The 12,713-nt window shown below is 51.1% G+C and overlaps 1 protein-coding gene across 4 annotated transcripts in view; it reads left to right on the plus strand.

Annotated features, from left to right (window-relative positions):
- The first annotated feature begins 1,332 nt into the window (after nucleotides 1–1,332).
- Nucleotides 1,333–12,713, plus strand: part of CAMSAP1 (calmodulin regulated spectrin associated protein 1) — a 98,251-nt gene continuing 86,870 nt past the window's right edge. Inside the window, exon 1 of one of the 4 annotated variants that reach the window (XM_033238585.1) lies at nucleotides 1,333–1,869. In XM_033238585.1, the coding sequence (XP_033094476.1) occupies nucleotides 1,710–1,869 (160 nt within the window). In that variant the 5' untranslated portion in view covers nucleotides 1,333–1,709. The remainder of the gene's footprint in view (nucleotides 1,870–12,713) is intronic. The other 3 variants (XM_033238586.1, XM_033238584.1, XM_033238587.1) reach the window with 3 other exon arrangements.

Here is a 12,713-nt window from a genome sequence, read left to right on the forward strand (position 1 = left end):
CTTGACTCAGCGGCCTCTGCTGTTTCTTACACTCCAGGCTCTCGTGTCTCAGAGGCTCTGTCTGCCGTGCCCCGTGCTCAAGACACTTCTGCAGATATCCTCACCCTCGACGCCCACTTCCCGCCGGTCTTTGCTCAAATAAGTGCCCTCCTCTCCTTGACCGTTCCGCCCTGTCCACCTCGTGTTCTTTTCAGACGGCTGACTCAAGAAAAAAATAGACAATCTCAACAGACCTATAACAAGAGTCTCAATTAGTAACCAAAAAACTACAACTCAAATAAGTCATCAAAAAAGCCCAGCCCCAAAGGGCTTCAACGTTGAATTGAAGCGTGCACGTGGGTTGGTATGTGAATGACGGGCTGCCCGGGTCCTCTGGGCACTCGGCATTTCCTACACGCTCCGACTTGGGCACAGGCTGTCTCGACCAGGTACAGACAGGCTGGGAGCCCCGCGCCGGGCAGCCGCTCCCAGGAAGCTCCACCTCTCCCTGCCGTCAAGGCGCCGGTGGGCGGCACGTGGGCCGGCTCTCCCGGGGGCAATTCTCTATTCCGGCCGTGAGGTTCTCAGACCAAATCCTCGGAATGCAAACTCTCACGGCGTTCCCGTAATTCTCAGTCCAGCGCGGGCCCCGACGCAGGTTCCAGGGGAACGAAGTCAGCGTCCCTTCCGGGGGATGCGCTGCACCTGTTTCTGCCTCAGGGGTCCAAACGCCCATCTTCCCTGCACCAGGACTGGGACCTGGAGACCGTGGCACGTCCACCTGGTGCCCGTCCACGGTCTGTCGCCTGCCGAGGTCGCCGCCGGCCACACCTACGAGGTCCCCAGGGCGCAGGCGGCGAGAGCTCGGCCGGCCAGGGGGCTGGGCTGCGGCTGAGGTGGGACGAGCCAGGACCGGGGAGGAGGCATGGCGCGGAGAGATGGCTGCTGCAGGTTCAGCAGCGTCCCCGCCGCCAACCCACTCCGCCCACCCCGCGCCGCCTATCCCGCGCCCCGCACCGCAAGCCTCAGAACGTGAGGGAAGCAGCAGAGGAAGCGCGGACCGGAGCTGGTCCTATAGGGCCTGCGAAAGGAGGCGGAGAGGGGCGGGTCAACGCGCACTGCGCCTGCGGAAAGGGGCGGGGCGGGCACCGGCCATCGGGTGCCACCTACTGCGCCTGCGGAAAGGGGCGGGGCGGGCGCGGGATTGCAGGCGGTGCCTACTGCGCCTGCGGGAAGGGGCGGGGCGGGCGCGGGAAGGGGCGGGGCGGGCGCGAGATGGGAGCGCAGCTGGGGGCGGGGTCGAGGGCGGGGTGGCGGGCGGTGCCTACTGCGCCTGTGCGAGGTCGGGGCGGTGAGCGCGCTCCCGCTCCTTGGCCGCCGCCTCAGCCGCTGTCGCCGCCGCCGCTCATCCGGGGCCGCGCACGCGCTGCCACCGCCCCCGGCCCGCGCCCGCCCCCGCCTCCGCCCCCGGCCCGCGCCCTCCTGCCACCGCCTCTCTGGGCCGAGGGCTCGGCTCCTCCTCCGCCCGGGCTCGGCGCCCGCAGCATGCAGCAGCCGCGGGGGCGGCGACGGCGGCGGCTGTGAGGTGAGGCGGGGGCCGCGCTCGAGCGCCCCTCCCGGCGGGCCGGCTGCGGGGCCGAGTGGGGGCTCGGGGCGCACCGGGCCCGGCGCGGCGAGGGGCGGCGGCGTCTTTGTTGCGGCCGGGCCGCCGCCTCGCCCTTTGTCTGCAGATGGTGGACGCGGGCGGCCGCGCCGCCGCCGAGGGCTGGAGGAAGATGGAGGGCCCGCCGGACGGCGCCGCCGACCTCGTGCCCCTGGACCGCTACGACGCGGCGCGCGCCAAGATCGCCGCCAACCTGCAGTGGATCTGCGCCAAGGCCTACGGCCGAGGTGGGCCGGGCGGGGGGCGCGGGGCGGGGGGCAGGGGCGCGGGCCGGGGCCGGGGGACGCGGCCGGGGTCGGGCCGGGTCGGGCTCCGCGCGCCGCGCCTTTGTGCCGCGTCCGCACAGGGTCGGGGCTGGGCTGGCCGCCTCCGAGATCCCGGCGGCGCCCAGGCAACACGGAGCGTGGGGACGCGGTCACCTGGCGAGTGGGCGTCCCCGCGGCGGAGGGCGGCGTGGGTCGGGGCTTCCGCTCCTATTTCGGGAGTGCCCCCAGCCTTCCGTTGGCGGCGGCGGCGGCGGGAGGGAGCTGCCCGGTTTTGGGCGCAGGGAGGGACCATGGTGACGCGGGGCCGCTGTCTGAGACGCCGCTTCCCAGCGCGCCGGGCATCGTCAAGTGCTGGACCTGTGATTCCGAGCCTTTCACTTGTTATGAATTTTGATGCTTACAAGCCATCAGCTGTTGAATTCCCCAACTAGAAATTGCGTATTCCGCGGATTGTGCTTAATCATAATGATCCCCTTTGCTTAATTCCTGTTTGGAAGAACTAGGTAACCTTGTTACTGAGTCCAATTTGTTAGGCCCTAATGTGCTTAGTGGATTAAGACGCTTCTGTTTCGTGCCCCGGGAACAGGACAGACCTGGTGATTCTCATAAGTGGCTGACTTCTTTATTAATTTCAGGTGCTTTGTTTCAGGTACCATATTAAGGGTTAATATTTCTGTAATCCTCTTTTCATTTGAAGCATTCTTCAAAAATTTGCCTTTATCCTGGTGAAAAATTAACCTTTTTAGAGTAAGACTAAAGGAGACAGAGAGCCATTCCAGAGAAGAGTTCAGTTGACCAGTTTGGAAAACGCTGAGCAGGCGTTACCCTGTTTGACAGTGGCCGGTGCCCCAGCTAGACTCTAGTTAGTCATAAGGACAAACGCGTTTTGTAAGTTTTAGGGATTAAATACCTCGCCTTACTTCAAACTGGTTTTTGTACTGTGTAAGTGGTAATTGGGAAAGAGTTTTTCCTTTCTTTGATAGTTTTCAGTTTTACAGTTCTTGTTTACTGGCTCAGTGGAACCTTAGTTTCTGTGTTGTCATGAAGAAACACTGCTACATCCACGAGTTGACATGAGTTTTTGAGAACGGAATTGGTAAGATGTATGTGTAAAACTCGAGTCAGGTGCAGACAACAATCCGCGAGCAGACCTTGGCTATCTCGCAGTCACTGCAGGTTGCATGAGCTCACCTGCCTCACACCTTGTGTTGCTCACTGTTGTGCTTTTCTTTGTATTTTGCCGTATGTGCTTACACCACTAACTCTAGCTTTTACACCTTTGCCAGTGATGTCTCTTTCTGAGACTGGCTTTTGCTATTCCATTATCCCGCGTTATGTTCTTAGGTTCTTCTCGACTTCATCTATACTTTTCCCCTGCATTCTTTCCCCTGTTGTGGGAGTGTCCCACCGAGGCCCGTCCACCGCAGCTGCTCGTGGGCGCTGGCTGGGCTCCCGCGGATGCAGTGGAGCCCAGGGCATTCTTGGGCATGGCTCCTGGGGTCCGAGCACAGAGTTTTACTCCTGAATGTTTTTTAAGATTTTATATGTGGAGGGGGCTGAGGGCTCAGGCAGCGGATGTTAGACAAATTGCTATAAAAAACTTTCGTGATCTGCTTTCCAATGTCTTCAGCAAGGTGCATGCATTTTTATGTCGTTGCATTTAGTTTTGGCATTCAGCATGGAATTTGTCAGCCATCCAGCAATAAATATGCATGTCTCTGTGTTAGTATTGGGTTCGTCTAGTTTCAGTTCCGGTACCAGATCACTCTTTAATACTTGTTGATTCATCAGATGATGAATTCAGAATCTTATACTAAAATGGGGTTTCGAGTTTTGGAATTATTAAAAGGTGGGCATTTAAAGAAAAGAAGCATGAACAGGAGCTGGGGAAGACTGGATACCATCTTAGGAGCTGAGACTGGAGTGCTCCTTACTGGTGGGTGACAGTGCCTTTGCACGTCAGACCCTGATTTCAGGAGGTCTCGTCCCCCCCCCCCTTTTTTTTTTTGAGAGGGAGTCTCTATCTTCCATGGTGGAATGCAGTGGCGCCATCTCAGCTCACCACAACCACTGCCTCCTGGGTTCAAGTGATTCTTCTGCCTCAGCATCCCGAATAGCTGGGATTACAGGTGTGCGCCCCCACACCCGGCCAGTATTTGTATTTTTAGTAGAGACGGGGTTTCTCCATATTGCCAGGCTGATCTCAAACTCCTGACCTCATGATCTGCCCGCCTTGGCCTCCCAAAATGCTGGGATTACAGGCGTGAGCCACCGCGCCTGGCTGGTTTCCACTTCTTTTTGCCGAGGGGACAGGGGATCGTATGTAATTACAAAAAAAAAAAAAAATTTAAGCCAGGTGTGGTGGTTTATATTTATAATTCTAGTGAATCAGAGACAAAGGTGGGACGATCACTTGAGGCCAGGAGTTTGAGATGGAGTCTGCTTGTGTTTCCTAGGCTGGTCTCCAGCTCCTGAGCTAGAGTGATCCTCCTGCTTCAGCTTCCTGTGTAATTTTCTTTTTTACCTTTTTTTTTTTTTTTCCATAGGGGACAGGGTCTCACTCTGTCGGCCAGGATGGAGTGCATTGGTGTGACCTCAACTCACTGCAACGTCTGCCTCCCAGGCTCAAGTGATCTTCCCGCCTAAGCCTCCCGAGTAGTCACCACCACACCTGGCTAACTTTTGTATTTTTTGTAGACATGGGGGTTTTCTTTAAACAATTTTTAGTTCTGTAAAAATGGGGTCTATTTGCCCAGGCTAGTTTTGAACTCCTGGGCTCAGGTGATCTGCCTGCCTAGGCCTCCCAAAGAGGGATTACAGGCGTGAGGCACCGCACTTGGCCGTCCTGTGTAAAACTGTGTAAAAATTGAGAGTCTTTATTTAAATTTACAGGTTGCAGAGATCCCAATTCAGATGACCGAAAGACTTGCCTCAGCTCAGCTGAAGTGATTTATGTTGCTGGGGGGGGTCACAGCCTGGGTGTGAGGTTCGCTGTTACCCAGTGTGCTTGTGTCTTGTGAGAGACTGAGTGGGGAGGGGGTTTTGGTAAGATAGTGTGTGTCCCCCCAACACTTCTTCTAATCCAGCACCTTTTGCTCTGTTTCTTCTTTTGAATGTCTCCATGTGCCTCTCCAGCTTAGTTTTTAGTTAATCGGACATGGTTCTTTCAATATGGCTGCTTTAATCGGAAATCGCTTTTGGGGGTATGATGGTGAAAGTGGCTTAAATGTTTAACTTGTTAGAGGGTTGTTCATTAGGTTGCTAAATAAGGCCCATCTTCCCTTTGTATAAAGATTGAAAGCATGCTGAAACTCCAGGGCTGGCTGCTGTCTCGCTTTGCATTTGCCTTTTGAGAGTGTTGGTGTTCCTGGGGCCACCAGTCTGCCATTGTAGTAAGTGGGTAGGCTCAGGAGAGCTTGCCCTTGGCGAGGCCTTGTGGCATATGGCTGTGAAGAAACACTTCCTCCAGTTTCATTTGTCTCTGGGGCCACAGCCAAGAATTGTGGGCCGCCTTAGGCTTTTATTTTTAGGTCCCCTCTCCCTTTCTTTTGGTAACTCTGTTGTTTCATTGACAGTGTTTTCATTTTTTAAAGAAATAATGTATTGGACGTGTTGAAAATTGTCCGGTTAAAAATGTCTGTAAGAAGGTGCAGAACCTGCTTAGTCACTACATTTTGTGATGCTGTTTGAGTGAAAGTTGTAATACATTGGTGAAAGAGGTTGAGAAGGGTGACTGAAGTTCCATTCATTTTACAGCATAGCATGCTGGACTAGAGCAGTGCAGTCCTGGCGTTGATCTTGGCCACTGTGCATTTTATACATGCCCTTAGGAAACTCAGAGAGGTATCTAGGCCTTGGTTTCAGGGGACTGTGTGGAGAGCAAGCTTTTATTATCTCCCAAGGACAGTGTTAAAAAACAACCCGGGGCAAGTACTAGCATGCACTGTATTCTTTGCAAGGATGTTGTGGTGTAGCTCAGTGGAAACCAGGTTTTCCCTTTGCTTGCAGAGCTAAGCTGCCCTGAACCCTAGGGCACTGGATGGGAGCTTAGGGTTCGGGAGTTCATCCCCTCACCTTACTGACAGCACATGGCCCTGCCCAGAAGCCACATGGCCTGCCCAGAGGCACACTGTTGGGAGGAGTTGTCTGGTCCCCTCCTCCTTTTTTGCTCACTCTTGCTAGAGTAATTTGAACTACTAATTTGGAAACCATGTTATGAAATAAGAAATCAGTGTGAGGGTGCTGTGGCCTGTGAAGCCTGGGTTTTAGTCCCCATCTCAGGGACCAGCAGTTTCATTATGTAGGCAACAAGAAGAGTTTAGACTCCGGTTTGCTTACTTGATGTGATGAGCAAAACCCCTTTGTAATCAACTCCGGAGGGTCGCCATATTTCGTTGTAGTGACTTTTGGTTAAAATGAAATCTGTGCTCAGAGCCCCTTTCCAACTCCAGAACTGGCTATGAAGCCACTGTGCGTCTTCCTCCCTGCATTGGCAGGAGGGCAGCAGTGGCTGGAGCCTTGATGTGAACAGCCTGCTCTTGATGGCAGCACACTTGTGAGCACATTGCCACATTTCTGAAGGTGATGACGTGTTCAGATGATTGGTTTATGAGTTTAGATTGGATATTTAAATCGTCTTTGGTTGTTCTTGACAAGGGATTTGGGTGTTTCCGAGATGGGGGTTACGGAGCATCTTCAAATGCTTCCTGAGCACCTGTTAGGTGGTACTAGATACTGTGGGAGTTGCTGGTTGGTCCAGCTAGCATGACCTTTCCTGTGCAGAGGTGTCCTGAGAACCACCTGCTGCCTAGTTATGTGTGCATCTCTGTGAGGCCAGGGATTGTGGTTGTCCCACTTACTGCTGTGTCCGCAGCACAGAGTGCTCAAGTACTTGTTGAATGGTTAGCCCCCAAGAGCAGAGGGGAGGGCGGCTGGCTGCAGCCCTGTGCAGAGGAGAGGTGTCTTCGCGTGTACTGAGTAGATTAACCTTGTTGAGGTGGAGGATTTGTGGACTGAAATAGTAAGTGATTAGTTTGAAAAATAGTCTGGGGCCAGATTGTTTGTGGTGCTCAGGTTGGCTGGGGATTTCTTTGATGATGTGTGCCTGGGAGGGTTTTTAAGTAGGGGGATGTCGTGCTGAGAGAGCGGGCCTGGGAAGATGTTTTTAGCAGGTTGGAGTGGGTAGAGGCCATAGACAGGTGTACTACCTGAGAGCTGATGTCGTTAGGCTGGAAATGCCAAAGACTTGGCTGTTCTTCTTTTTGTTTTTTGGGGACAAGGTCTTGCTCTGTTGCCCAGGCTGGAGTGCAGTGGCATGATCATAGCTTACTGCAGCCTTGACCTCCTTGAGCTCAAGTGATACTCCCACCTCAGCCTCCCGAGTAGCTAGGATCACAGTTAGGACCACAGGCCTGCACCTCCAGGTCCGGTTAATTATTATTATTTTTTTGTAGAGGTGGAGTTTTCCTGTGTTGCCCAGGCTGGTCTCAAACTCCTGGGCTCAAGCAGTGCTCCCACCCACCTTGGTCTCCCAAAGTGCTGGGATCACAGGTATGAGTTGAGTGAGTAAGTGAGTCCACTGTGCCCGGATGGACTTGCCTGTCTGTCGGCAGAGGGAATAGGAAGGGTAGACAGAGCAGCAGATATACATGCTGAATCCATGGAGCTGGACTGATTGACAGTGGGTGTGGGAGGCAGCCAAGGGTGAGTTACGGTCAGCTGGACTGCCATGGGGAACCCAGACATAGGAATGATGGTGCCCTTGACAAGAATATTTAGTCATTATTTCATAGCATTTTTCTGCTTTCATAACTTTTGTTATCACTACAGAAAAGATGTTTGAGGCCGGGCGTGGTGGCTCATGCCTGTAATCCCAGCACTTTGGGAAGTTGAGGTGGGCAGATACCTGAAGTCAGGAGTTGGAGATCAGCCTGGCCAACATGGTGAATTTCTGTCTCTACTAAAAATACAAAATTAGCGGGGTGTGGTGGCAGGTGCCTGTAATCCCAGCTATTCAGGAGGCTGAGGCAGGACAGTTACTTAAACCCAGGAGGCGGAGGCTGTGGTCAGCCGAGACTACGCCACTGCACTCCAGCCTGGGCAACAGAGTGAGACGCTGTCTCAGGAAAAAGAAAGAAAGATCTTTGAGCTTTTTCTATTTCTGGCTTTCCTGAGCTCCCACCTAGTCCTCTTTTTCTTTCTTTCTTTTTTTTTTTTTTGAGTCGGAGTCTTGCTCTGCCGCCCAGGCTGGAGTGCAGTGGCATAATCTCAGCTCACTGCAAGCTCCCCCTCCCAGGTTCATGCCATTCTCCTGCCTCAGCCTCCTGAGTAGCTGGGACTACAGACGTTCACCACAATGCCCAGCTAATTTTTTGTATTTTTTTTAGTAGAGATGGGGTTTCACCGTGTTAGCCGGGATGGGCTCTATCTCCTGACCTCGTGATCCGCCCACCTTGGCCTCCCAAAGTGCTGGGATTACAGGCATGTGAGCCACTATGCCCGGCCCTCTTTTTCTTAGAGTGATTTACTATTCCCCAGTCACTCTCCTTCCATTACTTCATACTCAGCTAGTCAAAATTAAACTTATTTCTGGGGGCGGAATGTAGTGGCTCACACCTGAAATCTCTGCACTTTGGGAGGCTGAGGTGGGAGGATTGCTTGAGCCCAGGAGATTGAGACCAGTCTGGGCAGCAGAGTGAGACTTTGTCTCTACAAAGAACGTAAAAGTTAGCTGGGCATGGTGGTGCATGCCTGTGGTCCCAGTTACTTGGGAGGCTGAGGTGGGAAGATCAGTTGAACCCAGAAGATCGAGGCTGCAGTGAGCCATACTTGTCACACTGCACTTCAGCCTGGGTGACAGAGCAAGATCCTGTCTCAAAAAGAATTAAACTTACATGAGTTCAGTTGGGCATTACATTTTGAACTGTGGGGCCCTTAGCATCCTTTTTAGGCCTCCTGTAGTGATGGAAGTGTCCGCATGTACAGAGACTCATAATGACAGACCCATAATGAGCCTGGCTCTCTAAAGGGCAGATGCTACTGGCAGAACAGGGGAGGAGTAGAGGGAGGGAGACTCCCCTGAGGGAATCTAGAATGTTCCATTAGAGTGAAAACTGAGTTTGTAGTCTAGGTGTGTGAGAATCAGATGGAGGTAAGGGAACGAATTAAGAGAAGCAAAGACAATGGAGGAAATGGAGGGGAGTGCGTGATGAGCACACAGTGTGGGAAAGGCTGGTGGCCCCATGGAGGTAGAGGCTGCAGAGTTGGAAGGCAAAATTAGACTGAAAAAAGTGCTGAGGCCAGAGCATGGAATGCTTTGAGGGGCTGATTGATGAATAAGGGAACCACCGAAGGTTTCTGAGGAGGGGAGAGATGTATGAAATTTGAGCTTTTCAGAGAAGTTCCTGCTAGGATACAATGGTTAATGCCCATTGTAAGGCATAAATTGAAGACTTGACTTTTGTTTTGGCCTTTTTTTTTTTTTTTAAGTAGAGACAAGTTCTGCCAGGGATGGGCTCGAACTCCTGGGCTCAAGCGATCCTCCTGTCTCGGCCTCCCAAAGTGTTGGGATTACAGGTGTGAGCCACCGCGTCCGGCCATTTTGGACCTTTGAGAGAATCACTTTTACTGAGGTGTGATTTACATGTGGTAAAGCACACATGTTTTAAGAGTGTAGTTTGAGGAATTTTTTTTTTTTTTTTTTGAGACGGAGTTTTGCTCTGTCGCCCAGGCTGGAGTGTAGTGGCGCGATCTCGGCTCACTGCAAGTTCCGCGGCCTCCTGGGTTCACGCCATTCTCTTGCCTCAGCCTCCCAAGAAGCTGGAACTACAGGCGCCCGCCACCACGCCCGGCTAATTTTTTAGTATTTTTAGTAGAGACAGGGTTTCACTGTGTTCACTAGGATGGTCTCAATCTCCTGACCACGTGATCTGTCCGCCTCGGCCTCCCAAAGTGCTGGGATTACAGGTGTGAGCCACCGCGCCTGGCCAGTTTGAGGAATTTAAACCACTGTGACCACAACCACAATCAAGACAGAGCATTCTTATTACCTCTTGAGTTTCCTTTGTGCCCTTCCCCAGTGGGACCCACCCAGGGCTTCACTGCCCTGCTCTGTTACTGCAGATGAGTTTCCTGTGTACGTCTAATCTGACTCCTTTGACTTGGCATAGTATTTTTGAAATTCATGTTGTATAGATCCTTTTTGCTTAGTAATAATACTCCATGGTATGGCTAGCTCACGTTTTGTATCTCCATTCATCTGTTGGTGATTATCTGGGGACATTTCCAGCTTTTGGCTATTATGAATAGAGCTTCTGTGAACATTCATCTATGTGGACAGATGTTTTCATTTATCTTAAACAGCTGTGCTTGGGATTACTGGGTAATAATAAGATACATATGTGTAACTTTCTTAGCAAGTGCCCAGTTGTTTTCCAAAGTGACTTATTTATTTGGCCAGCAGTGTATGTGAGTTCCAGTTGCTTTGCGTCCTTGCCAACACTTGATGATGTCCGTCTTTTTGATTTTAGTTATTTAAGTGGATGGGTTATATCTCACCGTAGTTTTTGTATGCATTTCCCAATGACGAATGATGAGCATTTTTATATGCTTATTGGCCATTCGAGTACCTTTTTCTATGAAGTATCTTAAAATCCTTGGCTAATTAAAAAAACTAAATTTTAGTTTTGAGTTAATTGTGTATGTATATATTTTTCTTTAAACAATTTTTATTTTTGTAGAAATGGGATCTCACTGTGTTGCCCAGACTAGTTTGGAACTTCTGGACTTAAGTGATTCTTCCACCTCAGCCTCCCAAAGTGCTAGGATTACAGGCGGGAGCCACCACACCTGGCCAGTTGGAGACAATTGTATATTAACATGCATTTTAAAGAAATACTGTACAGAGATCCTTGGTACCCTTTATGCAGTTTCACTAATGATGACTTGTTCTAAAATTATAGCATAATATTACACCAGGATATTGACATGTATCTAATCCAGGTACAGATCATTCCATCCCATGAGGACCTCTTCTGTTGCCCTTTTGTAGCCATGCCTGTCTCCCTTCCTTCTGCTGCTTTTGGGTTTATTTTGCTCTTCTCTTTCTAGTTTCTTGAGCTAGGAACTCGTATTATTGATTTGAGACCTTTCCTCTTTTCTGATGTAAGAGTTTAGTGCTATAAATTTCCCACTTACTACTGTCACAGCTGCATCCCACATATGTGTTGTATTTTCATTTTCATTCAGTTCTAGGTATTTTTTTAAAAATTTCCTTTGATGGCCGGGTGCGGTGGCTCAAGCCTGTCATCCCAGCACTTTGGGAGGCCGAGATGGGCGGATCACGAGGTCAGGAGTTCGAGACCATCCTGGCTAACATGGTGAAACCCCGTCTCTACTAAAAATACAAAAAACTAGCCGGGCGAGGTGGCGGGCGCCTGTAGTTCCAGCTACTCGGGAGGCTGAGGCAGGAGAATGGCGTAAACCCGGGAGGCGGAGCTTGCAGTGAGCTGAGATCCGGCCACTGCACTCCAGCCTGGGCGGCAGAGCGAGACTCCGTCTCAAGAAAAAAAAAAAAAAAAAAAAAATTTCCTTTGATGACTACTTCTTTGATGCATTGTCTGAGTCCATTTGGGCTGCTATAACAAAATATAGTGGTCCCCTCTTATCAGTAACCTTTGGTCAACTGTGGCCTGAATATATTACATGGAAAATTCAGAAATAATTCATAAGTTTTAAATCGCGTGCTGTTCTGAGTAGCATGATGACGTCTCACACCATCTTGCCTGATACGTGACTCATCCCTTTGTCCGGCGTGTCCACACTGTATATGCTGTCCTCGTAAGTCATTGATATCATCTGCTGCTGACATCCCACTGTGGACATCGTCATGGCTTGGTGACCCACGATCTCCCCTGCAGATAGTCAGTCCTCTGTCTGACCTATTGTCAGAAGATGGGGAGCAGCCTAAAGCTAGGTCACTACTACGCCTGTGCCATTCACCTCACTTCATCTCGTCACGTAGGCATTTTCTCACCTCACGTCCTCATAAGAAGTGTCAGTATAGTACAGTAAGATGTTTTGAGGGCCAGGCGTGCTGGCTGACACCTGTAATCCAAGCACTTTGGGAAGCCAAGGTAGGAGGATTGCTTGAGTCTAGGAATTGGAGACCAGCCTGGGCAACATAGCAAGACATAGTCTCCACAGTAAAAAAAGAATTAGCTGGGCATGGTGGCTGTGGGCCTGTAGTCCCAGCTACTAAGGAGGCTGAGGTGGGAGGATCGTTTGAGTCGGGATTTGAGATTATAGTAGCACTGCACTCCAGCCTGGGCAACAGAGTGAGACCCTGTCTCAAAAAATTTTTTGTGTGTAGGAAAGTGTAGTACTGAGCCCAATATGTGTGTATTTTGTTTCAGGAATCCACTGAGGGGCTTGGAGCTTATCCCTTGGGGATAAGAGGGGACTGCTGTACTTTTGAGTAATTTATAAATGACAGAAATGGATTATTCATGGTTCTGGAGGCTAAGAAGTCCAAGATTAAGGTGCCAACAGATTTGGTGTCTGGTGAGGGCCCGTTCCTTATAGATGGCACCTTTTGAGCGTCCTCATATGTCAGAAGGGAGAGGCTCCCTCAAGCCTCCTTAGTCTCATTCACGAGAGTGAGGCTCTGGTGACCTAATCACCCCCGAAAGGCCCCACCTCTCAACACTGCCACATTGGGGATTAGGTTGCAGCATGAATTTTGGGGGGACAGAAAACACTTAGACCACAGCATTCCTCAGTGATTTCAAACTCTAATTTGCAAGTGT

The sequence above is a fragment of the Trachypithecus francoisi genome, unplaced genomic scaffold, assembly GCF_009764315.1.
Source record: "Trachypithecus francoisi isolate TF-2019V2 unplaced genomic scaffold, Tfra_2.0 Lachesis_group16, whole genome shotgun sequence".
Classification (NCBI taxonomy): Eukaryota; Metazoa; Chordata; class Mammalia; order Primates; family Cercopithecidae; genus Trachypithecus; species Trachypithecus francoisi.